Source organism: Carlito syrichta, unplaced genomic scaffold (assembly GCF_000164805.1).
Source record: "Carlito syrichta isolate Samal-C Ts95f unplaced genomic scaffold, Tarsius_syrichta-2.0.1 Scaffold303153, whole genome shotgun sequence".
In the NCBI taxonomy this organism is placed as follows: domain Eukaryota; kingdom Metazoa; phylum Chordata; class Mammalia; order Primates; family Tarsiidae; genus Carlito; species Carlito syrichta.
This window is the reverse complement of record NW_007247249.1, coordinates 532,326-556,330: the sequence shown is the minus strand read 5'-3', so window position 1 is coordinate 556,330 and position 24,005 is coordinate 532,326. Positions and strand designations below refer to the sequence as shown.

General features: G+C 49.5%; 1 protein-coding gene across 1 annotated transcript in view; it reads left to right on the top strand.

The window, feature by feature from the left end:
• Positions 1 to 23,293, top strand: part of ADAMTS15 (ADAM metallopeptidase with thrombospondin type 1 motif 15) — a 23,506-nt gene extending 213 nt beyond the window's left edge. The window contains exons 2-9 of the mRNA XM_008057884.2: positions 1 to 857; positions 10,890 to 11,022; positions 11,494 to 11,661; positions 11,911 to 12,194; positions 18,286 to 18,463; positions 19,741 to 19,922; positions 20,025 to 20,200; positions 22,085 to 23,293. The exon at positions 1 to 857 is cut by the window's left edge and continues 8 nt beyond it. Of these exons, the coding sequence (XP_008056075.1) occupies positions 1 to 857; positions 10,890 to 11,022; positions 11,494 to 11,661; positions 11,911 to 12,194; positions 18,286 to 18,463; positions 19,741 to 19,922; positions 20,025 to 20,200; positions 22,085 to 22,859 (2,753 nt within the window). The 3' untranslated portion in view covers positions 22,860 to 23,293. The remainder of the gene's footprint in view (positions 858 to 10,889; positions 11,023 to 11,493; positions 11,662 to 11,910; positions 12,195 to 18,285; positions 18,464 to 19,740; positions 19,923 to 20,024; positions 20,201 to 22,084) is intronic.
• The last annotated feature ends 712 nt before the right edge of the window (positions 23,294 to 24,005 follow it).

Genomic DNA, 24,005 nt, shown 5'->3' with positions numbered 1-24,005 from the left:
CCGCCACCGGCCGCCACTACTACCGATCGGGTCCCGAGGACTCCGGGGATCAGGGACTCATTCTTCAGATCACAGCATTTCAGGAGGACTTTTACCTACACCTGACGCCGGACGCCCAGTTCTTGGCACCCGCCTTCGCCACGGAGCATCTGAGTGTCCCCCTCCAGGGGCTCGCCGGGAGCTCCACAGACCTACGACGCTGCTTTTACTCCGGGGACGTGAACGCCGAGCCAGACTCGTTCGCCGCCGTGAGCCTGTGCGGGGGGCTACGCGGAGCCTTCGGCTACCGAGGAGCCGAGTATGTCATCAGCCCGCTGCCCAACGCCAGCGCGCCGGCCGCGCAGCGCAACAGCCAGGGCGCGCACCTCCTTCAGCGCCGGGGTGCCCCGGGCGGGCCTTCCGGAGACCCCACCTCTCGCTGCGGGGTGGCCTCGGGCTGGAACCCCGCCATCCTGCGGGCCCTGGACCCTTACAAGCCTCGGCGGGCGGGCTTGGGGGAGAGTCGCAGCCGGCGCAGGTCTGGGCGCGCCAAGCGCTTCGTGTCTATCCCGCGGTACGTGGAGACCCTGGTGGTGGCGGACGAGTCGATGGTCAAGTTCCACGGCACGGACTTGGAGCACTATCTGCTGACGCTGCTGGCCACCGCAGCGCGACTCTACCGCCACCCCAGCATCCTCAACCCTATCAACATCGTTGTGGTCAAGGTGCTGCTTCTCGGAGACCGTGACACTGGGCCCAAGGTCACGGGCAACGCGGCCCTGACTCTTCGCAACTTCTGTGCCTGGCAGAAGAAGCTGAACAAAGTGAGTGACAAGCACCCCGAGTACTGGGACACCGCCATCCTCTTCACCAGGCAGGTGAGTTGACCTGCCGCCTCTTTGGACCCAGGTGGTCCCGTTCTCTTAGGGTCATCGCCCTTAGCGCTCCAAATCCCCTTTGTGCCGCGCAGTGCCTCCCGAGTTTAACTTTCATGGATCTCTTCCGACTCCAACTTTGGAGCTTCCAGGGAGAGCCCAGTCCTAGGCTCCACGGAGCCCCGGTTCACGTGCATCCGGGCCGCTGGAAGAGCGCCGACTCTTTCCGAAGGTGTTGGTCTTGCGCGGCCAATCAGCGCTTCCCGGACCAGGCGCCGAGGGGCCGGAACCCAGGAAGTTTCCGCCCCGCAGTCGCAGTTTGTGTCCAAGGCCGACAGGAGGCGCTACGAGGATGGTGTTGGAGAAGGCGGGAGCGGTCCGCCCTAGTGTATGGGGCGTCTAAGTCCTCTCTGACACCCCTTCTCAGGCTTCCTTTAACTGACCGTAGAGTTGGAAGGTGATGCAAGGTCAGCGCCTGCTACATTTCTCGCGGTAGCAGGTTGTCCTCTCTCTGTTCTGGGCTTGGAAGACCTAGATTAGGACGGCGAGGGTGGGGTGGGGGTGGAGTGGTCTTTGGGTTGTTTGGTGAGTAGCACTAAAAGGGCAGACTCAAGTACCGGGAGCATCCCCTCTCCATTGCAGCTTCTCTGCTGGGCCAGAGCAGGCAGTTTAGTTAGGTCAGCTATTTGGAGTCGGGAACGTTTCACTTGGAGTTTCCTTTGGAGCTGAGGTGGGAAAGTCCCCACCAATCTTCCCATGCTCTTGCTATATGCCCAGATGTATTCTACCCATCAGAGCAGTCAAGGTTGCTCCTGCTCCCAGCTCACTGATTCCTATGACTACATTTGACTGCAGGGCTCCAGATTCTGCCTTTGCTGGGGTGGAAGTAGTGTGAGCTTAGTCAAGAGCATTTGGAGACTTCAGGGTTAGAAGGACACTGGGATGAGAAAGATGGACACAGACCAGGAAAGCAGCCCTGCCTTCTGCAAGTCTTTACGTAATATTCTGTCTCAAACCATGGATCTGTGAACATTTAGATTCATATGGGTGTTGGAGTGATTGGGCACTGTGAGGTTTTTGGATTCTTGAGATTTCTCAGATACAGGAGACTGGGAAGAAAAGGGTCATCCAAGTGACTGGCTTCCTCTGATTTTGGGGCTGTGACTTGAATCTGTGCCATTATCTTGTTTTGTCATTATCATAGCCAGAGCATTCTGAAGATGGCACTGAGTTCTTGGTTATCTCTGGGACTCTAACTCTCCGCTGCTTTCAAGTGGCCATTCAAAGCTGGACTGGCGCTCACGGGCTGGAGCGGGAGTCTTCCACAGTAACCCATTTGGCACAGCTAGTCCCTTCCTGGAGTTGAACTTCCTCCTTTCCCAGCCTTCTTCTCCTCCCACCACCTGGTTTCTCTGGGGAGGTCTTTGGCCTGAATCTGTTTCCTTGTGCTCATTCTTCCAACTGAGGTCTGTTGAGCTGCCACTGCCCAGCCCCTACAAGCACTGCCTGAGTCAGAGGGAAGCTGCGAAGGAGGTGGCTTCGACCTCTGCACACAGACCAGCTCAGCTGTCAGATTGCTGGGGTTTGAAAAAAAGCAAAGGCCAAGAACAGGACATCTTAATGGGCAAAGCAGCTGCTGCCCCATCCGCTACCTGGGATGCCCCTGTGGAGGTCACTCAAAGGCTCCAAAGTAGCAGATCTCAGTCTCTGCAGCCTGACGGTTAAGGCTGGCTTTTGGAACCAGCCCTGGGAAGAGGACTCCTGCTGGGAATATGGGCCATGGCATCAGAAGGATCCCGCCTTTTGAAGAAGAAGCAATTAAACAGCGTGACAGCTTCTGTTTCTCAGTGGTGCTAGACCCCTAGGGGCTATGTTGTTCATGCATAATGGGTACAAGATGCATGACCATTGGGTCAGAAGCAGTGATGTGCAAGCTGTGACTTTTAGAAGCTGTCCTTCCCTTAGGCGTCTAGAGGGCAAAGCCAGAGAGTGGGGCGGCTGTGTTGGCAGGTCCATCGACAAGGTATGTGCTTTATGCTTTAGAGTAAACATCTTTCCCCCATCTCCTCGCTAGCACAGACTTCAGGGCCTGCTGCATTCTGAGAGTCTTAGGAACTTCTCATTCCTGAACTCCCTGGAGGCAAGGTACAGTATTCCATGAGAACACAATCAAACAGCTGCTTCTTCTAGTCTAAAGCAGATGTCGTCTCCAGAAACCTTAGCTGTCTGGAAAGGAGAATACAGTGATCATACAACAAGTATTTTGACAATTTAAGGAGTTGACTTGAGACCCAGAATAAGTTCATGGAGAAAAGTGCATATCTGAAGCTTCCAGGCTCGTAACAGCAGGGTAAAGTCAGCACAAGATTGGAACCAGGATCTGTGGAGAATTAGAGCCAGGGTCTTTCTTATTTATTTCTGTGAAGAGAAAAGTTTCTTTGTCTTCTTGGTGCATTGGGCAGAAGGAACCAGTTACTTAATGCCGAGACTTGGTAGGCTGTCATTCACTGAGACTTCTGTCTTCAGGCCCAGTGTCTCTGCTGTTTGGGTAACCCTTTGTGGTAGCATGGCTTTCATTCATTTATTCATCTGTTCTTTTAATATTTGTTGAGCATATCATTTCCAGGTACTATCTCAGGCTGTGGAGCTACAAGTATTAATAAGATGTGGCCTCCGGCCCCAGGAATTCACTGTGTGGTGGGAAGCCCACCAGACAATAGCTAATTACAATGTAGTATGCTAACTGCCAGACAAGGCATGGAGCCTTCTCCATGGGAAGCCCCGTGGGGTGGGAATATTCCCATTGATGCTGGAGCTGAGGAAACCCTCCAAAGGATGGGACAGTAGAAGAGGTATGGGGCTGGAGAGCTGGGGGGATGGGGAAGGAAGTTGTTTTATACATTGTCAGACGCCCTCTTCTTCCATGCCACCATCTGTTTTGCTGTTTGTGACATTTCCTCCTTTAGACTGACTTTGTTTGTTTGTTTGTTTGTTTTTAGGGCTCTAGCTTATGGTTTTCCTACCTGCTTCTTCATTTATTTTTTTGTTTCTGTTGCTTTTAGTGTCATTTTATGTTGTTCCCTTTCTTATCTCCTCTCCCTCTTTCCTTCCATGCCCTCACCTTCTTCTTTGGGGATCATTCAGACAGGATCTTCATTGTCTTCCTTTCTTTTCCTCCTTTTCCCCTCTGACGTTTGTCCTCTCAACAGTCCTGAGCTTGGTGCTATCTTTTTGTTTTGGTCTTGAGCAGTACCATGTTTCATAGGGGAACGTCTATACCACGCAAAGCGACAGCATCCTGGAACCTCATGTGAAACTAATGCCAGTTCTTTCAATAATAAAGCACTTGTGACAGGGCAGTGAAATTTAGTGTTCTGTTTTTTAAAAAGTTAATAATGAAATGATATTATATATGTTACATATATATCCCAATATAATAAAAAATGATCATGATATCATGCAGATATTTTTTGAAGTCAGGCAAGATATTAGAAGAGAGGGACCATTGGTAGATTTGGTGTTTAACAGTCTGTTTTTCTTGGTCACCAAGTGGAAATGCAACACTACTTCTGGGAGGAAGGATGAACGGAAGGATGGGAAGGGAGAAAGGAAGGAGTAGAGAATGATTGTTCCCTGTCTTGTGGGGTGAGTGCTCTCTGTTTTTCCTGCTTACACCAAATAAGTAAGCCCGATATTAATGTTGCAAGATGAGGGCATAAGGTTGGAGGGAATCTTTCCCTTTTTCTTTTTAAACTTCTGGTTTAGTCAGCAAGGCAAGTGAGGTTTTCTCCTTCCTTTGGTCTTGGTCTCTCCCTGCCTTTGAACTTCTCTGTTGTTGTGTTTCCCTACCCCCTCTCCCCATCTTGCCTTGACACCCTGACTTGGTCACAGTCATGTGACATCATGGGAAAAACACAGGCTTGGAGTCAGGCAGAGCTGAGTTTGAATCTGGGAGCATGCACTTCCTAGCAATAGACTTTGAGTGAATCAGCGATGTGAGCTTCACACTCCTCATCCTTAGAATGAGGATAATGATGATGATATGGTACCTGACTTATGAGCTGTTGCAAAGATAAGTTACTGAGTGGTCCACAGCAGGCACCCAATTATGGCAGTTCTTATTATCACTACCTTAGTAGTCACTCAGCTTATGTTTCTTGTTGTTGTTGAGTAATTACTTACAGATCCCTTGCCAGAACTGAAATGTGGGATAGCCCTGATTTAAAACATTCTGTCCCACTGCCCTTGCAAGTATACCTAACACTTGTCTGATTTCATTTTCCTGTTTTTGTGTGGAAACTATGGATACCAGCATTTGCTAATTCCATGGATGTGTAAACTCCTTCTAGGCAGGGACCTCTTTGTGTCTTATAAGTCCCTACATGGGCCCCTGCAAGCTGTCCATTCAGCAAGTGATCATGGAAGGAAGGCACAGACAAAAGTACAAGGACCGCCTGTAGCTATGAGTGCTGAGGTAGCTCACCTCCCTTTCTGGGGATCATTAATCCAGCTTTCGAGGCTGTCGGGCTGCAGGTTTGGGAGAGAGAGTCTTAGGTTCTTCTGGCATTTCATTTTGGCTCTCTGCCATCAGATTTTGCCCTGGAGAAAGGAGGGGCCCCAGAGAGGAGTGTGTTTAATCCACCTTGGAGTCAGCAGACAGGGTGCACAGCAGGGACGGGGGTCAGTGTGTCAACGCAGGTGTGGGGCAAGAAGCCAGGAGCTTGCTTGGCCAGTGAAGCGCAGACACCGCAAAGAGCATTCTCAGCACTTAATCCTGCCTCTCCCTCTCCCCAGGATTCTCCCCACTCAGTGTCAACCAGCATTAGCTTGAGCTGTAGGGAGAGGGGAGAACGGGTGAACAATCTTTCCCTCTTGAGAGTCCCCAGCCCCTTCATCAATGGGGCAGAAGACTACCAGATGCAGTGGGGAACCATGGTGAGGGCTCAGCTCTGAGACTGCACTGCCTGGGTTAGACCCTCACTCTGCCCTCTTCCTGTCTGTCTAACCTTGTGTTTAGGGTGTGACCCTGGGCTAATTATACTTACCTTCTCTGGGTCTCTTCTGGAAGAGGGAGTCTGATAATGATATCTTCCTTCTAAAACTATTGTGGGTTAAGTGAGGGAATACAGTGAAAGCTCTTGGGACAGGCTCTGGGCACACAGTAATGAGTCAATAAATGTTAGCTGGTAGCATTGCATTTGTAGGTACTCTCTTTTGAAGTGATGATTTTTAGAGGAGATTTAGTCTTCCTGCAAGCTTTGGGTTCCTCTTCTTCCTCATTGAGGTAATTCCTGTTGTTTTGATTACCTCAGTCTCTTGCAATAATACCATTTTGTACATCTGGAGAGATTTTTATGCCAGTGAAATTGAATCTGGCTGTAGAAGTAACTAACCTTAGTCACATTGCCCAGGCAATTGCTTAGAATGTATTTCTTCTAGCAGAGCGAGGCTCTCCCATCTGTGGAGTTTACAAATAGAAATAGATTTAGGGCTGGACATGGAAATATAGTGATGTGTGGCAGAGATATTGATGGGAAACAAGTTAAAGGGGCAGTAGTAACACTAGCACAGGGTGCATTTCACTGGTACTTACGGTACCCTAATCTGTGCAATAATGATTTAGACTAAAGAACTCTGCTTTGGATTCAGAATCCCATTCTTTGCTTAATAGCCAGGTGGTCTCGGGCATGTAATCTCAACTCACTGAGCCTCAGTTTTCTTACCTGCAACACAAGAGGACAACTCTGAAGTTCCGGGTGTGGTAGTACTTGGATGCTGTGATGTGTTCATGAAGGTGGGCCCTGGCTTTCATCCTTAGAACTTCAATGGACGCAGGAAGTTGACTACAGGAGAACACATATATCTCCTGCCATGTAAAAAACATTAATGTGCTTGATTTTTTATGGGTTCTTCTCTCTTTGTATTGATGGAAAACACCGAGCGTCTCAGTACATGCCTGGGAAATGAGAGGAGGTGGGAGGGAGGTCCGTAGGGAGAGCAACTGGTGAGAATTGTGGTGGGAGTGTATATGGAACAACATTGACAAACTCAGATTGGATCACTGCAATATATTATCCTTATTTATTTATTTAAATCATTGCTCCAGTCAGAAATTATTTTATAAGAAGGGACAGTTAGAAAAGAGTAGTACAGGCCAGGCTTGGTGGCTCAACCTGTAATCCCAGCTCTTTGGAGGCCGAGGCGAGTGGATTGCCTGAGTCCGTGGGTTCGAGACCCGCCTGGGCAACTTGGCGAGACCTCATCTCTACAATAAATCAAAAACTAGCCAGGTGTGGTAGCGTGTGCCTGTAGTTCCAGCTACTTGGAAGGCTGAGGTGGAAGGATCGCCAGAGCCCAGCAGGGCGAGGGAGCGTACCACTGCACTCCAGTCTAGGTGACAGAGTGAGACTCCAACTCAAAAAAAAAAAAGAAAAGAAAAGAATAGTCCAGGAAGATTAGGTTCTTGGGTCATCTGGAAAAGCAGCTGCAACTACCAAGTGAAGTGGCAAATTGCCAGAAATAGTGAGACAGGTAGGGGCTGGGCTGGGAAATACCTTCACCCTCTAGGAGGAAGAAACCAGAACAGTTTCTGTTTTCTGGAGACAAGCTCCTGAACTGAAGAGGTTAAGGCAATTTGAGTGTTTCTGAGTTCTTTCCAGAAGGGTGGAGATATTTGATGCCACAAGTGAGGCACCACTGGGCTCCGGTACAAGTGCTTGTAGGCGTTCAAAGCACTAAGGCCCGGTGATTCCTCACTGAATCCCTGACGGGGGGAAGAGAGACAGGCAGAGCCTCTGACCCCAAACAGCTGCATCTTCCCACAGTGAAGACACTATTACTGCAGGATGGCGGGTCTCAGCTACACCCTCACCCTCAGGAAATTTGCTGGCTTTTTCCTTGTTCCTCTTGTTTGATCCAGGGAAACCGGGATTTCTTGATGGAAAGAACAGGTCGCTCCTGGCCAAGAAGGGCCTGCAGCTGCATGTCTTTGCTCCAGAGAGAATCCACCTTCCCTGAGAGGAAGAAGGCTTTTGGCTGTAAGGACTTCCCAGCTACAGAGGCGGCTATGGGGCCAGCTGAGTTCCAGCAGCCCTCCAGATCCCAGTCTGGGGTCTCAATCCGGTGTAGCTGTTTCAGAGGAGCAGGATGGGGGGACAGGACTCTGAATCTCTATGTGGGTGACCTTCACTTTTTTGTGTGTGAATGCTGTCAACTACATGATTTGAGTTAGTAGACAAAACATTCGTAGGGGTTTTTTTCATTCTAAAAGCATATGTCTGTGGGGTTCCTTTATAACCTGCAGGGCCAGAAGGGGCTAAGTACCCTGGGATTGGGGAAGGGGCAGAGGCTTAAAGCATCGGACAGTTCAGGTTCTAGTTGAGAGTTGGCCCTTCCCCCGAACAGGAAACTGAAGCCCCAAGGAGAGAAGGGGCTTGACCCAAGTCACACATCTACTTAGTGATGGGGCTAGGACCAGAATCTAGGCTTCTTGGCTCTTATTCCTGTGCCCTCTCTGTCTTACACAAGGCCAGGAGTGGATGTGCAGGGAAGTACATAGCAGTGGGATGTACCTGCCCCACAGGCGCCCCTGCAGGCTGTAATCACTAGGCTAGAACTTCCAGAGACCTGGCCTTTGTAGGGTCCTGTACCCAGGGACGTATAGGACCCATTGCCCATCCCCTCCTTCACCGTCTCCTTGCATGAATCTTTTTTTTTGAGTTGGAGTCTCACTCTGTTGCCCAGACTGGAGTGCAGTGGCTGCTCCCGGCCACCACAGCCTCGACCTGCTGGGCTCCGGCGATCCTTCCGCCTTAGCCTTCCGAGTAGCTGGAACTACAGGTGCACGCTACTACGCCCAGCTAATTTTTTGACTTATTGTAGAGATGAAGTCTCACCAAGTTGCCCAGGCGGGTCTCAAACCCACGGGCTCAGGCAATCCTCTCACCTCAACCTCCCAAAGGCACAGGATTACAGGCTGAGCCACCGAGCCCAGCTCCTCGCATGAATCTTCATCCTTTTCTTTCTCATCCTGTCCCCTTTCCCCCCATTTCACAAACTGACCCGTATTGCCCAGCGGTCATGCTCTCTAAGCTGCTGATCAGGTGAACCTCCCCTCCCAAGTTTTGACAGTGGCTATTTTGTAGCACTCTAGGGAAGAAGAACTTTCTGGGAGAGTGAGTCTTTGAAGAGGAAGGATATTGGGAAGAGAGGCATTTGAGGTCTCCCATGGGCTTCCCAGAAGTGGAAGAAATACCCTGGTACAGGCAGCAGACCAGGGCTGAGCTTGCATGGAGCCCGCCGCTGACTCTGGGGCACCTGGGTTCAGGCTGGTCACCCTCAGAATAACTGCTAACTCATTAGGAGGTGTGACTGTCACCTGACCATGGGAAGCCAAGTTTGACTACTCAGGTGGTAAACTTCTGAGTGCTTTGGATTAGATTTTGCTGATTTTCTGTACTATGACCACTTTCCTCCCATGCCCCCAGCTCCACTCACTGTGCTGCTGCCCCCCTTTACCCATACCAGCATATGCACACTTACACAGACACTCACACACACACACATGCACAGGCATGCACAGACGTGTACACACAGACACGCACACATGTGCACACACAAGACATGAACACATATGCACAGACATATAGCCCTAAAGAGAAACAAAATTGAGAACAGCTCTGTGTGTGTGTTTAGGCGAGCCCATTGGAGCTCTTTCTCCTGAGTGTTAGCTCAGTAGTTGCTGGGCAATTAGCTGTGACATGTTGAAAAGAGCACTAAATGCCCACTCAGGACCTCAGCACATGTTTCTGCACTGTGACCTGAACCTTTCTGAGCTTCAGCTTCTTTGGTGGAAGGTGGCAATAGTAGTCATTATTTCAGCAGAATGTTGTGAGGATTAAACTGGGGGAAACATGCAAAGCTCATGCACAGTGTCATGAACTTAATACATCATGGCAGTGATGAGCTATGAGCATAAGACTCAGTTTCTACCTTTGATAAACAGATATGTGAATATATCTGCCTCTTAAGACTGTTGTGAGGATTAAATGAGGTGATTGATTACACATTAGTTTCTTATAAACTGTAGAATGCCTTTTGCAATAAAGGCAGCGATGTCATGAAGACAGTACTAGTAGCACTGATTCATCACGTCTTCTCCAGAGGTGCAGAATGTTCACAAGTGTCTTATCCTATTTCCAACTCCTGGACTCTCAAGATATCCACCCTAGAAGCCCCGTTCCACCTTTCTTCATCCCCCAGAGATACTTCCTATCAGAATTTGTTGCTAGAAGCCCTAGCTTCTGCAGCAAGTCAAGCTTTAGTACAAAAAGAGGGACCTTCCTGTTAAGAGACAATCTATTTAATTTAGCTTTTCCTCTTAGCAGCCATTGAACCTGTGGTCCCCTGGAACTTCTGTAGCCAACTGAACTGTGTCTAGATGGTGGTTTGTAATTGCCTCACTCTGTTTCCTCCCAGCCCAAGAAAGCCAGATCTCTGGCATGGGTGGGCCCTTGGCTGGTGACTTTTTGGCTGAGAATCTGAACTTAATTCATGGTTGTCCAAAAGGCAGCCCAGCAAGGACCAAGGCTGTTCAAAGTTGACTCTGAATGGGAAACATGGTTGCCTTCCACCCCCACTTGCCTTAGTGAGCCATGACCAGAACCTTACCCTGCTGTGGGAGTCACTATTTTTCTGGTCTGGAAGGCCAACTCTATATAAAGCAGTGGCCCTTGTAATTTAATTTTGTACCTCCTAATTTTCTCGTAGAGGACCCCTCTGGGTAGATTTGGGCAGAATCTTCTTGGTGAGTCATGCAACTTTCTTCCTGAGGCCTCCTCACTCAGTCTGCGTTGGTTCCATGAATAGCCCCACAACTCCCCTAGGAGAAAGGGCTGGGCTGAAAGGCACTGGGCCTGGTGAGGGTTGGAATGAGATGAGCTGGAATGTCCCATAGGATGCCATTTCATCCCTTCAGATCCCTTCTGTCACTGTCTCTGATGTCAGTCTGGCTTCTGCTTCTTCCCTACCTGGCAGGACCTGTGTGGAGCCACTACCTGTGACACCCTGGGCATGGCCGACGTGGGCACCATGTGTGACCCCAAGAGAAGCTGCTCTGTCATCGAGGATGATGGGCTGCCATCAGCCTTCACAACTGCCCACGAGCTGGGTAAGTCTGGAGGGGCTCCCCTCTGAGGTCTTTCTTGGTTTGCATGGAGTGCTCTGGAAGATGGGAAGACATATGTTTTAACACCCTCATGTCCTGAAGTCTTAGTGACCATTTCTTGGGGGCAAGGTCTGCCTTGGCAATGACTTTGTCTTACTCTTTCTGATTGCCCCAGCCCCAGTGGCCAGTGGTGTGGTCTGAGTACCTCTGCAGAGTGTCTCATCACTTAGGCACTGTGGGGGGAGAATATGTTAACAACAAAGGGACACACTTCTGTCCTCAGGGAACCCACAGCCTCAAGGAGGGGACAGAAAACACAAGAACACGATCTTGAGGACATTTGCAAATCTGTCTATTGAAAGTGTTGACACAGCTTTCCAACTCTTCCCACTACCATGCCTTTCTTACCCCCCCACACCTTCTCTGGGTAGCTCTGTCCTCCTGCCCTCTGAGTCCTCTTGCCTCATCCCACAGGCCATGTGTTCAACATGCCCCATGACAATGTGAAAGTATGTGAGGAGGTGTTTGGGAAGCTCCGAGCCAACCACATGATGTCTCCGACCCTCATCCAGATTGACCGCACCAATCCCTGGTCAGCCTGCAGTGCTGCCATCATTACCGACTTTCTGGACAGCGGGCATGGTAAGCCAGGTTGGCAGAGAGGAATGAGGCCAACTTGGAGGGGACTTCGCTTCTGTCACTGGTAGAGGTGCTCACCTGCTCTCTGGGCTGTCCTCTGTACCTAAGGTGTGCATAGGCCCTAGGAGGTGGCTCTACATGGGTCCATTTCAGTTGCCCCTTGGTTCATTCTCTCCCTATCATTTAGATTCTAGGTTAGCCAAACCTCACCTTTCCAAGCTTGTCCTAATAAATACCCTCTGCTCTCTGCAGGTGACTGCCTCTTGGACCAACCCAGCAAGCCCATCTCTCTGCCCGAGGACTTGCCAGGTGCCAGCTACACTCTGAGCCAGCAGTGTGAGCTGGCCTTCGGCGTGGGCTCCAAGCCCTGTCCTTACATGCAGTACTGCACCAAGCTGTGGTGCACTGGCAAGGCCAAGGGGCAGATGGTGTGCCAGACCCGCCACTTCCCCTGGGCAGATGGCACCAGCTGTGGCGAGGGCAAGTTCTGCCTCAAGGGGGCCTGTGTGGAGAGGCACAACCTCAACAAGTATAGGGTAAGTGCGTGCTGGAGTCTGTACTTGGGGACTGCTCGGAAGAGAAGTGTAGGCCCTGGGACCTCTCCTGCCCTCGGCCTCTCCTGTGAAGTTTCCCATCACAGACTGGCTGTGGGACCATCACTGCTGCACTGTGCCTCCATTGCTCTATCTGTTGTTCTATCCTTTTATTGATTCTAAGACTGGAGAGAAAAGCTGTGGTAGGTCAGAGGACATGGCAAGGCCTTACACACATGTGAAAAAGCCTTTGATGGGAGGTGGGGGCTCAGCCCTGAGCTCTAGGCCTCATCCTACCTGGGGAGGAGCTCTGGACCTAAAGCTGAACAATTGATGTTAGGAGTGGCTCACTCGCTGGCTCTTCCTTTCCTTTTCTCATCAACTATTTTTCAGTGTGTTCCCTTCCTGGGCAGCTGGGGACCACACAGGTGAACAGGGTTCAGAACTGGAATGAAGCAAAGCTCTGGGCAAGCTCTAGTCATTTGCTGCATTCTGAACCATGCTTCTTGTCCTGTTATGATTGTTGTTTTTCTTTAGCTGAAACATAATTGAACAAAACATTTTTCCCCCTGATAAATAAAAATAGCAATCAAAGTAGAAAAAATTCAGAACCACCAATATTCTCTGAATATAATAACAACTTTATATTCTTCAGGTCTTGTTTTTGGGCGGCAAAGGGATTTGTACTTTTCTAGAGATAATAAGAAGTCCGTCCTTCTCTTCAATCCTTGAGATGATTGCACATTCCCCTCTCTTCTTCCCAGATAGGGGAGGGTTTGGTATAGGTTTTATATGCACAGAGGCAATGTTATGAAAAACCATTCACTGAGCACTTTATCAGTTGCCCCAAGATCAGTGTGGTGCAGCATTATTTAAAATATTTTTCTGTGTTCTGAGAATATGTATTTAATTAAATCTTCAACTGTTTGCTGGGCAACATCCCACTCTTATTTAGAGAACTGTGTAAGATACTATGGATTAAAAAAAAAAAGAAATTAAACACAGGCTATGCCTCAGAGAGCTCACAGTCTACTGGGAGAGCTAGAAATGTAACTACAATACAAAACACAGTGTGTTAAGTGTTATGTGTGTTACGTGTTAGGACAGAGTATAAAAACATGTCATGGAGAACAAGGGTCGAGAGATTAATGATGACTAGAGGAGACTGAGAACACTTTGGAGAGAAGCCTGGATTTGAAGAGAGCCCAAGGAATGAATAGCATCTCTACAGGGAGCAAGGCAGGGAGGTGGGTGGTCCTGCAAGGGTCCTGGGTCTTCTCTTCTTGAAGGGTCCGAGTGAGCTAGAGCCTGGGTAGATCTCTTAGGAGGTCATTTGGGGTCAGGTCACAGTTGCCTTGACCACCAGGCTAATGTTTCCACTAGAAGGTCCTGAGGACAGGTGAGTTGTGGCCAGCTCCTGCTCTTGGGAAGAGCAGGCTGGAGAACCCAGAGATGACGAGTCTAGGATATTGGAGTTAGTCTAGGATATTGGTCTGAGAAACTCCACTTTACACACACTTTCTGGAATTCTTGGTTTAACACCAGCAAAATCTACTATATCTTCCATCTTTTTTCCAAATAGTCCCTTCGTCACTCTGTTTGCACTGAAACCTGGCCGTTCATGGAGGACATTGCCCTCATGGGCTAAGGTCAAATCAAAAAGCTTATCTTACAAATCACTGCAACCCTCAAGGATCTCAGTTTAAAGATTCCTCTTTGACCTCCAAGGTCTGTCTTCCCAGCTTATGCCATCTAGGTTTTGAATTCCAACAATTCGTCAGTCCCATCTGGGCCTGAAGTCCAATGATACAACCACTTTTCCATCATCTCTCGCCCTTCTCATGCCTGTACCTCCTCTTAGTGAGCTGAGATTCCAGGGTCTGTTGTTCAACTCCCTCCTTCACATATACTCTTGACTCCCTTGCCCCTGTCTCTCTGCATCATAATCATGTGGATAAGCCACCTAGGCTGAATCCAGTTCATTCCTCTGCTCAGTTGTGCTTGCATAGGTGAGTATGGCTAGAGGAAAACGTGCAACTGTGCTCACAGTCTTGGCTTAAATTCATGACTTAGAAACTCAGGTGGGCACACAAATGCTGCCCAGGAGTCATAGATTTCATTTCCTAGTTCACTTGCTCTGTCACCCTCCTAAATTGTTAGTTAGCACCTTCAGCTCTCTCTTGCCATTGCCAACTCTTTCTTCCTTTTTAACTCTCACCAGTGATTTTTCTTCCTATTTTTCTTAGAAAAAAGGAGCAATCAGGTAATCAGAAGAATGTCCACCAGCTTCCACCACTGTCTCCACTGTCCAGGCTGCTTCTGTGCTTGTTTCCACCTGTCCTTTGCAATGGTCAGGTTGTCCGTGCTCTGATCTGAGGCTGTACTGTGTCTTTATACTAGAATACTGTCCCCTTTTCCTTGCTCAGGGACATAGGGACATCACTTTTCAATTCTCTTGTCTCTCTCCTGCAGTACAGTTTTTCCCCCTTTTGAGCTGAATCATTCTATTGGGATGCAAGCCTGTTCAATCATTTCTTTTTTCTAAGATTAGAAAATATAGTTTATTTAGAAAGTAAATTAGAGAGAGAGAAAGAAAGAGGAGATTAACCTCCCCAAGGTAGGGAAAGGGGCCATAGCTTAAGAAAACATGGCCTGGCCATAGCTCAAAGAGCATATGGCCACACCATAGCTTAGCAAGGCAATGGCGGCGATGGTCAGACAATGGTCAGTCATTTCAATTAAGATGCAAACCTGTTGTAACATCTCCTGTCTTAAACAAAACTTCTCATGATAATATTCCCTCTTCATGTGTCATGGTCTGTTTTCTTGACTCCCTTACAGCAAAGTTCTTGAAAGAGTTGTATAAGCGTACTCTCACCAAACCCTGTCTTCTCACCTTTCTGTGGTACCCCTTCCAATCAGGCTTTGACTGCCACCATTCCTCCAGAATAACTCTTACTGAGGCCATCAAATGACTCTCTCATTGCTAAGATCAATGATCATTACCTTTTCTTGTGTTACCTGTCCTGAGGGCAGCATTTGTGGCAGCCCATCACCTCACCCCTGGGAGCATCGTGTCCATAGCCTCTCGGTTCTCCTTCTCTCTATGCTGCCCCTCTCAGGTTCATTTATGAGTTCTTTCTCAAACTCTTATTTTCTAAAGATTGATGAACTTTAGTGCTCAGTCCTTTCCCTCTTCACTGTCCACACTCAGTCTCTTAGATGAGTCATCTAGACCACAGCTTTAGGTATCACTTATAGCTTGAAGACTCCCAGGTTTGTATCTCCAGCCCAGGCTTCTCTCTCGAACTGCAGACTTACATTTCTAGGTGATTCTGGGGACTCCTCCAGGCGTACCTGATGAGCATCTGAGACACATAGTGCCAGTGAGTCTGAGCTCCTGGTCATCTCCCCTGGACCTGCTCCGGCAACTTCATGCTCCAGCTACTCATGTCAAAACTCTTTTTCCTCTCATACATGTCATGTCCTATCCCTAGGGACTGTGACTTCTAGATTCATTGTCTAACCTTTTCTCACCACCCTGTCCCAGCCATCATTCCCTCTCCCCTGGATGATTGCATTCACTCCCAGGCTGGTCCCCCTGCTTCTGATCTTACTCTTTACAGACTGATCCCATCATCATAGCAGCCAGCAGGAGCCTTTTGGAATGTAAGTTAGGTCATGCTGCTTCTCTGCAGGGGACTTACCCCTGACAGAATGAGCAGCACCTCTCTGACTTCCTCTCCTGCTTCTCTGCCTTGCTTGTTCTGTGCCAGTGATGCCAGAGCACTCCAGCCACATCCCCTACTCAGGGTCTGTGTGCTTGCTTCCTCGGCTTGGAGTGTTCTTTCTCTAATTATCTGCATGGCTCATACCTGTACTTGCTTCAGGTCTCTGCACAAGTGAGGTTTCCCTGACACCCCATAATCCAGAGCAGTTCGCTTCACCAAGGCTCTTCCCACTCCCTCACTCCCACCTGCTTTTAACACCATTCAACACTCTACGTGTACTGGCTCAGTTTTATTGTCCATCTTCCCTACTAGGATATAATTGCTCTGAGGGCAGGGACTTGCTGCACATGGTGTCAGGCTTATAGTCAGGGTGCCACCATTCCTCCAAAATAACTCTTACTGAGGCCACCAAATGATTCTGTCATTGCTAAGATCAATGATCATTATCTTTCCTCGTGTTGCCTGTCCTGAGGCAACAAATATTTGGTGATTAAATGCCATGGCAGAGGGCAGGAACACAATACATGTTTTTGCACAAATGAGTGAGAAGCAATGATACCAGATAAAAACCAAATAGCATTGTCTCAGAAATGGCAGGAACAGTGTTAAGTGGTGGAGAAGCATTAAACTAGACCCAGACTCTTTCAGTCTTCAGATGGTCATCACTGACTTTTGAGAGAGCAGATTCTGTGATGTGAGGGCAATGAAACCCAGATTGCAAGGCATTGAGGAGTGAGGTTGTGGAAAGAGCAAATGTGGATGGCTCTGTCAGGAAGTGAAGGATAGAATGAGGTGGGGCACTAGCAGGGTTAAGGGAAAGTGAGTTTTTAAAAACAGGATCAAACAGACATGTTGACACAATGAGGCAAGGACTATGTGACAAGAGGACAGATAGAATAAATATGCTGATTATGTACATAAGTTAGAGTATTTCTATTATGTGCAGTTGGTTCCTGATGAGCTCCATGTGGGTTAGGCACTTTATGGATGATCTGTGACAGTTTTAATCCCAGGCGTGTACAGTAGAGCTGCTTCCTCTGTTGCTCAACTGATGTGTATTCGGGGGTGAAAACTCATCTTACTGTCATACTAAGACAAACAAAATGAAGACTATAAATTTTTATCCCTTTTCTACCCTCCTAAAAAAGATGAAAAAAACCCAACACTCCCAAACCAAAACACTGCCTTATTCACCCCAAAGCCAAATGGAGTTTTAGGATTGCTTAAGAGCATCTTATCTATATCTCCTTTTTTTTTTTTTTTTTTTTTTGAGTTGGAATCTCACTGTTGCCCAGGCTACAGTTGCCCAGGCTACAGTGCAGTGGCACCATCATGGCTCACCAAAGCCTTGACCTCCTGGGCTCAGGAGATCCTTTTGCCTCAGCCTCCTGAGTAGCTGGGACTACGGGTGTGTGCCACCATGCCCGGCCAATTTTTTGATTTTTTTTTTTTTGTAGAGATAAGATCTTGCTATGCTGCCCAGGCTGGTCTTGATCTCCTGGGCTCAGGCAGTCCCTCTGCCTTGGTGTCCCAGAGTGCTGGGATTATAGCATGAGCCACCATGCCCAGCCTACATCTATTTTTAACACAAACATTAGAACTGCTTATAGGGAACTTTCTCAAATACAGCTCCTGAGTAAAGTGAAGACCAGTTTGGTCTGGTGTAAAGTCTGTATTATAGAATATTCACAAATAAAAATATTCAAATATCTCTGGTGACATTGTTTACTGATGAGGCTGAGGACTGGCCATGCTTTAGATTTGTAGACTCTTGTGTATACATTAACAATAGATTAGGAGAATCTTTGAACTCCTGCGTTGGAGCTAGCACAGTGCTAGGAATTTTCCTATGTGTTATGCCATTTATATCGTTTATTTGACCTCTGGTCTGAATATTATCGATCCTATCAAAAATATATATTTTTATTTCCGCTCCAGCCTTCCTGGCCACGGGCTGCGGAAGAATGAAGTATTGGCCCCATTTTTGCAGGTGAAGCACCTGGAACCTCAGGAGGTTTTGCCACTTGCTCAAGCCCACTTGTGCAGTGTGGCAAGGGTGGAAGCCATTGGAAAACTTGTCTGCCTCACTCTATAGCCCAAAGAGGTCTCTCTTCTGAACAGCCTCATTTGTAACAGTTGGTATTTGCTAATTAATCAGTTGAAGTCTTGTGTGCACACTGGTCATTTGCTTATCATTTCCCCCCTCATGATACAAAGCGAGTTTTACTCTGGTGAGTTGAGCTGGAATGTGGAGGCTTTACAGTGTAGCTTTTCTATGGGGAAAGAGCCACCTGGGCACCTGAGTGGGGCAGCTGGGTGTGGCACCTGGATTCCAAAGGAGTATAACAGGCTCTTTCTCACAGGTGGATGGCTCCTGGGCCAAATGGGAGCCCTACGGTCCCTGCTCACGCACCTGTGGTGGGGGCGTGCAGCTGGCCCGGAGGCGGTGCAGCAACCCCACCCCTGCCAACGGGGGCAAGTACTGCGAGGGAGTGAGAGTGAAATACCGATCTTGCAACCTGGAGCCCTGCCCCAGCTCAGGTGAGGTGGGGAGGGTAGTAGTGGTTCAGGGCCAAGAGGAGGTGAGGCTGGGGGTCACCCTCCAACTCTGGGAAATTCATGGCCACTAAGGGGCTACAGTCAAGATTCTGAACCCCAGGACAAAGCCTGGAAGTGGAGAGGTGAAGATTCCACTCAGGATCCTTCCTCTTTCCACCCTCCGCCTTCTGAATGCTCAGACTGGGAGACTAAATGGCTCAAGGGCATGAGACTAGAAGTCCTCTTAGCGAAGTCCTGACAAGCCTATCTTCGTAGGCAGGAGTCCAGGGCCTATGAACTTGGCGGGGCAAAAAAATTGCATCTCTTTTTTTTTCTTTTGAGTAGGAGTCTCACTCTGTCACCAAGGCTGGAGTGCAATGGCACAATCATGGCCACTGCAGCCCTGATCTGCTAGGCTCCGGTGATCTTTCCACTTCATCCTTCCAAGTAGCTGGAACCACAGATGCACACTACCATGCCCAGTTAACTTTTTGATTTATTGTAGAGATGAAGTCTCGCCAAGTTGCCCAGGCTGGTCTGAACCCCTGGACTCAGGCAATCCTCTCGCCTCCACCTCCCAAAGTGCTGGGATTATAGGCATGAGCCACCACGCCCGGCTTACATCTCTATTTTTATTAACATTTTGATCTGAAATTTAGTTCTTTCTTCAATTAGAAATTTAGTATTTTTTTTTTACTAACCTTTCCATATAAAATGGAGTATTTCATTCACTTGGGCAACAAGCTACAATAGTAGTAGAAGTACCTGTGACTTTGTCACCAGTGGAATCATAGATATTTTCAAAGGACTCTATGGTTGTTGCAGAATTCTCAAAATGCCATGTATGTTCATCCTTCAAACTTTCTGTAGTTATTAGATTGATTATTGAGCCTTATTATTTAATGTATTAACAAAGAAACACATGTAACACAGATTTGTTTCAAAATCTATTGATAGTTGTATATCAATAGAACTGGTATTCTTTGTAAATCTATGCAACATTTTATGCATTTGATAATATTATTCTGAAAATAGTTTCAATATAGAGGGAGTTTATGGCTAGTTTCCTAGAGAAGGCGGCATATATTGCTCAAGGGGTGTGCATTTTCGTCTGCACCCTGGATCCTTTGATCCCAGTCTGCTGTAGTCCTTTGAAATGGGGAGCTTGTAGCTTCAGTGAGCTGTTTAGAGCCATGACAGGCTGGGCACCCTGGGAAGAAGGCTCTTCGCACCCCCAGTCCTTCCATTTAGCTTCTTTCTCATGCTTCTTCCCTCCTCAGCTTCTGGCAAGAGCTTCCGGGAGGAGCAGTGTGAGGCTTTCAATGGCTACAACCACAGCACCAACCGGCTCACCCTTGCCGTGGCGTGGGTGCCCAAGTACTCAGGTGTGTCTCCCAGGGACAAGTGCAAGCTCATCTGCCGAGCCAACGGCACTGGTTACTTCTATGTGCTGGCACCCAAGGTGAGCAGCGGCCGGTGAAGAATGGAGCCGGGACTAGGTCTTCCAGGAGCATCTGGCTGAGCTGTCCTGTTCTTTCTTTTCTTCCCTCCTTGGGTGCTGCAGGTGGTGGATGGTACACCCTGTACTCCCGACTCCACCTCTGTCTGTGTCCAAGGCAAGTGCATCAAGGCTGGCTGTGATGGGAATCTGGGCTCCAAGAAGAGATTCGACAAGTGTGGGGTCTGTGGGGGAGACAATAAGAGCTGCAAGAAGGTGACAGGACTCTTCACCAAGCCCATGTAAGTTTTGGCCCTGGAGGGTGCTACAAGGAGTTGGAGAGGGGCATGAGTGGAATTCCCCTCAGGCACTGGAAGCTTGGGTTCGATTGGGGTGAATGTCAGATCCTAGCCAATAGCCAGTACTGTGAAGGACACTCGTATTCCTCTAGGGCTGACATTCATTCACTCATTCATTCATTCATTCATTCACTCATTCTTTCAGCAAGCAAAGATGAATGCTGTAAGAGGACCCACTTAACAGGAGACGATATTCAGGGAGATGGCAGAGTTCTTAGGGTCTGACTGGTGTTCTAGAGTGAGGCTGACCTGCATTCAGAGCTCAGTTACACATGATGACCTTGGGGCAAGTGGCTCAATCTCCAGAATGTCCTCACTTGTAAAGTGGTTATAATACCAATATATTCCATGTGTGCTCTTGTGAAGAGTAAAGGAGTTAGTCCAGTACCTGGTGCATAATAAATGCTTGATACTTGTTCATCATGATAAGGCCAAATGTGACAGCTGCGCTCTCTTCCTTGGTCTGAGACCCTGGCCTGGGGGATTGGATTGAGGCAAGAATGGCAATAAACTGCCAAGAAACAGCAGTGGCTGGGACTGAGGGAGCCTCCACTTCCTGGGGAATGTGCCTGAGTCTCTTCTCGTCCCGAATCCAGACCTTGGGCTCCCCTGCTTGAGCTTTCTGAGGTCAAGTACATTCTCCTTCAAAAGTCTTCACCTCAGTTCCTAAAGAAGTGGGGGCAGGCAGGACAATTGAGGTCCTAATTGGAGGTGGGAGGTGATTGGCTTACTTGGGAGTCCAGGTGCTGATGATGGAAAGGCCTTGATGGCTATTCTAGAGCCTCCACTGTCCCCCCAAACATGACACCCTCCGCTGAGTCCCTGGGGGGGCAATACACAGGGAAGACACCCAGTCCCTGCTCTGGGAGCTCAGAAACTGCAGGCTACAGTGTTTCAGACTGTCCTTCATGGGGACTTGCAAGTGGGGAGGCCGCATGGGGACTGACTTCACTGGTTAAAGGAAGGATCTAGAAAGAGCCTTAGAAATCATTTAGCTTAGCCGGGCTCAGTGGCTCAGCCTGTAATCCCACGCCTTTGGGAGGCTGAGGTGAGTGGATTACCTGAGCCCACGGGTTCGAGACCCACCTGGGCAAGTTGGCAAGACCTCATCTCTACAATAAATAAGAAAAATTAGCCGGGTGTGATAGCGCGCACCTGTAGTTCCAGCTACTTGGAAGGCTGAGGCGGAAGGATTGCCGGAGCCCAGCAGGTGGAGGCTGTGGTGGCCAGGAGCTGCCACTGCACTCTAGTTTGGGCAACAGAATGAGACTCCAACTCAAAAAAAAAGAGAGAAATCATTTAGCTTAACCCACTCATTGTACAGATAAGGACACAGAAACCAGAGAGGTTAATTTGCTTAAAGTCACCAAAGGACAACTGTCTGAACCAGGCTGGATCTCCCTCCCTGCCTCTGGGGCCAGTGTGCTCTCACTGCATTGAGCTCCCTGTCTTGGACTTAATTTCTTCCCCTCTTCCTTCTTTTGGGCATCTATTAAGTCCTCACTGGGCATCAGGCACTACGCTACATGTGTTAGGTGCTGTGGCTTTTTAAATCCTCCTTATAGTTCAGTGAGGCCTGTGTGTTTCTGAGCCCCATTCTATAGGTGAGGAAATGGAGCCCAGAGAAGCTCAGACCAACTACTAAGCAAGGGGCAGTGATGTCTCTGACTTCAGAACTTGTGCATTTATTTCCGTGCTAGATTGCCCCCAAAGATACACTTACTGAAAAAACAACAACAACAAAAAACCCCAAAACAAAAATACTGGAGAGTGAGGTCCTTGTGTCCAGGTTTCTGTCTGATGCACTATGCCCCCTTCCAACCCCAGGCACGGCTACAATTTCGTGGTGGCCATCCCTGCAGGCGCCTCCAGCATCGACATCCGCCAGCGTGGTTACAAGGGACTGATTGGGGATGACAACTACCTGGCCCTGAAGAACAGCCAAGGCAAGTACCTGCTCAACGGGCACTTCGTGGTGTCAGCTGTGGAGCGGGACCTGGTGGTGAAGGGCAGCCTGCTTCGGTACAGTGGCACGGGCACGGCAGTGGAGAGCCTGCAGGCGTCCCGGCCCATCCTGGAGCCCCTGACCGTGGAGGTCCTCTCTGTGGGGAAGATGACGCCGCCCCGCGTCCGCTACTCCTTCTATCTGCCCAAAGAGCCTCGGGAGGACAAGTCCTCCCACCCCAAGGACCCCCGGGGCCCCTCCGTGCTGCACAACAGCGTCCTCAGCCTCTCCAATCAGGTGGAGCAGCCGGACGATAGGCCCCCTGCACGCTGGGTGGCGGGTACCTGGGGACCGTGCTCTGCAAGCTGCGGCAGTGGCCTGCAGAAGCGAGCAGTGGACTGCCGGGGCTCGCCGGGTCAGCGCGTGGCCTCTGCCTGCGATACAGCCCATCGGCCAGTGGAGACGCGAGCCTGCGGGGAGCCCTGTCCTACCTGGCAGCTCGGTGCCTGGTCGCCCTGCTCCAAGAGCTGCGGCCGGGGGTTTAAGAGGCGTCCGCTCAAGTGTGTGGGCCACGGAGGCCGGCTGCTGGCCCGGGACCAGTGTAATCTGCGCCGCAAGCCCCAGGAACTGGACTTCTGCATCTTGAGGCCGTGCTGAGTGGGGTCGTCCCTTTCTCCCCCTCACTTTCCACCCCACTGGTGTGCTGGAGTTCTGGTCAGCTGGAGCAGTGGGCAGAAGATGGTGGCCAAGGGCTCACGCCACAGTGTCACCCACCCACATCCAAGGACAAGGACCATGAGCTGGGGCGAGAGGTTCCCTCCCCCTTCCTGGACTGGGCAGAGGGAAGCTAGCTAATGCACAGTCTACCTCAGGCCCCGCTCCTCAGGGGCCCGGTTGTGGGGAGAGGCTGCGAGGTGCGGGTGCTGGGCAGAAGATGTGGAGGCCCATTTTTGAGGGACCTGGAGGATGAGCACCTCCCAGGCAGAACTTCAGGGACCCCGGCCCCCACAAGGGAGGCCACAGGCTGCTGGAAGAGCCATGGCCCAGCAGCTTGGCACCCTCAGGTGGCCCCAGGGAGCTCTGAGCCATCTCTGAACAAGGCAGGGTTTTCATGGTGCTTTTAGCCCACTTTCCTTTTCTGACTGACATGGACTGAACAATACAAACTGGCTGGGGGCAGGTTGAAGCTGAGGGGAGAGTGAGATTAGGTGTCACTGGAACCTGGCTACTCCATTTGGGAAAAGGTGGGTGTGCACAGGGGGTCCTAAGGTTTCTCATCTTCTGCTTTTGGTCTCCCTTAAAGAACCAGCCTCTCCTCCCTCTCATGTCCATGCGTATGACTATTGGGCTGTCACTTAGGTGTTTCTGAGGCTTTTCAGGGAGAGGGAGACAGAAAGTAGGGAGCCTGCTTTTTTTTTTTTTTTCAAGAGGAAGCTGGCCATTACAAGAAGATGCTGACTGACACTTGCCAGGGGTGATGGAGTCTGTGACTGAAGTAAGGAGTTTGAGGAAAGTTCTGGAGGGTTCTACTGTGACTGGGACTGGGCTGGGTGGGTGCTGAACTCTGGGCCTGGCTTTGGGGGATGGGAAGGAGGAGGCTCCAGTTCTGATGGCTTCTTTCTCCAGAGATGCACATTATATATAGACTCATGCTGTAGGTTGTGCATCACCTCAGAGAACCTTGAAAGCGGACACAGTCCTGTACCCCAAATACAGAGAGGAGTGGGACATGCCTAAGAGGACCAGGTACCGAACACCTGCATGCCTGCAACGTAGTCTTCATCCCGACAGCTTTTGCTGTCT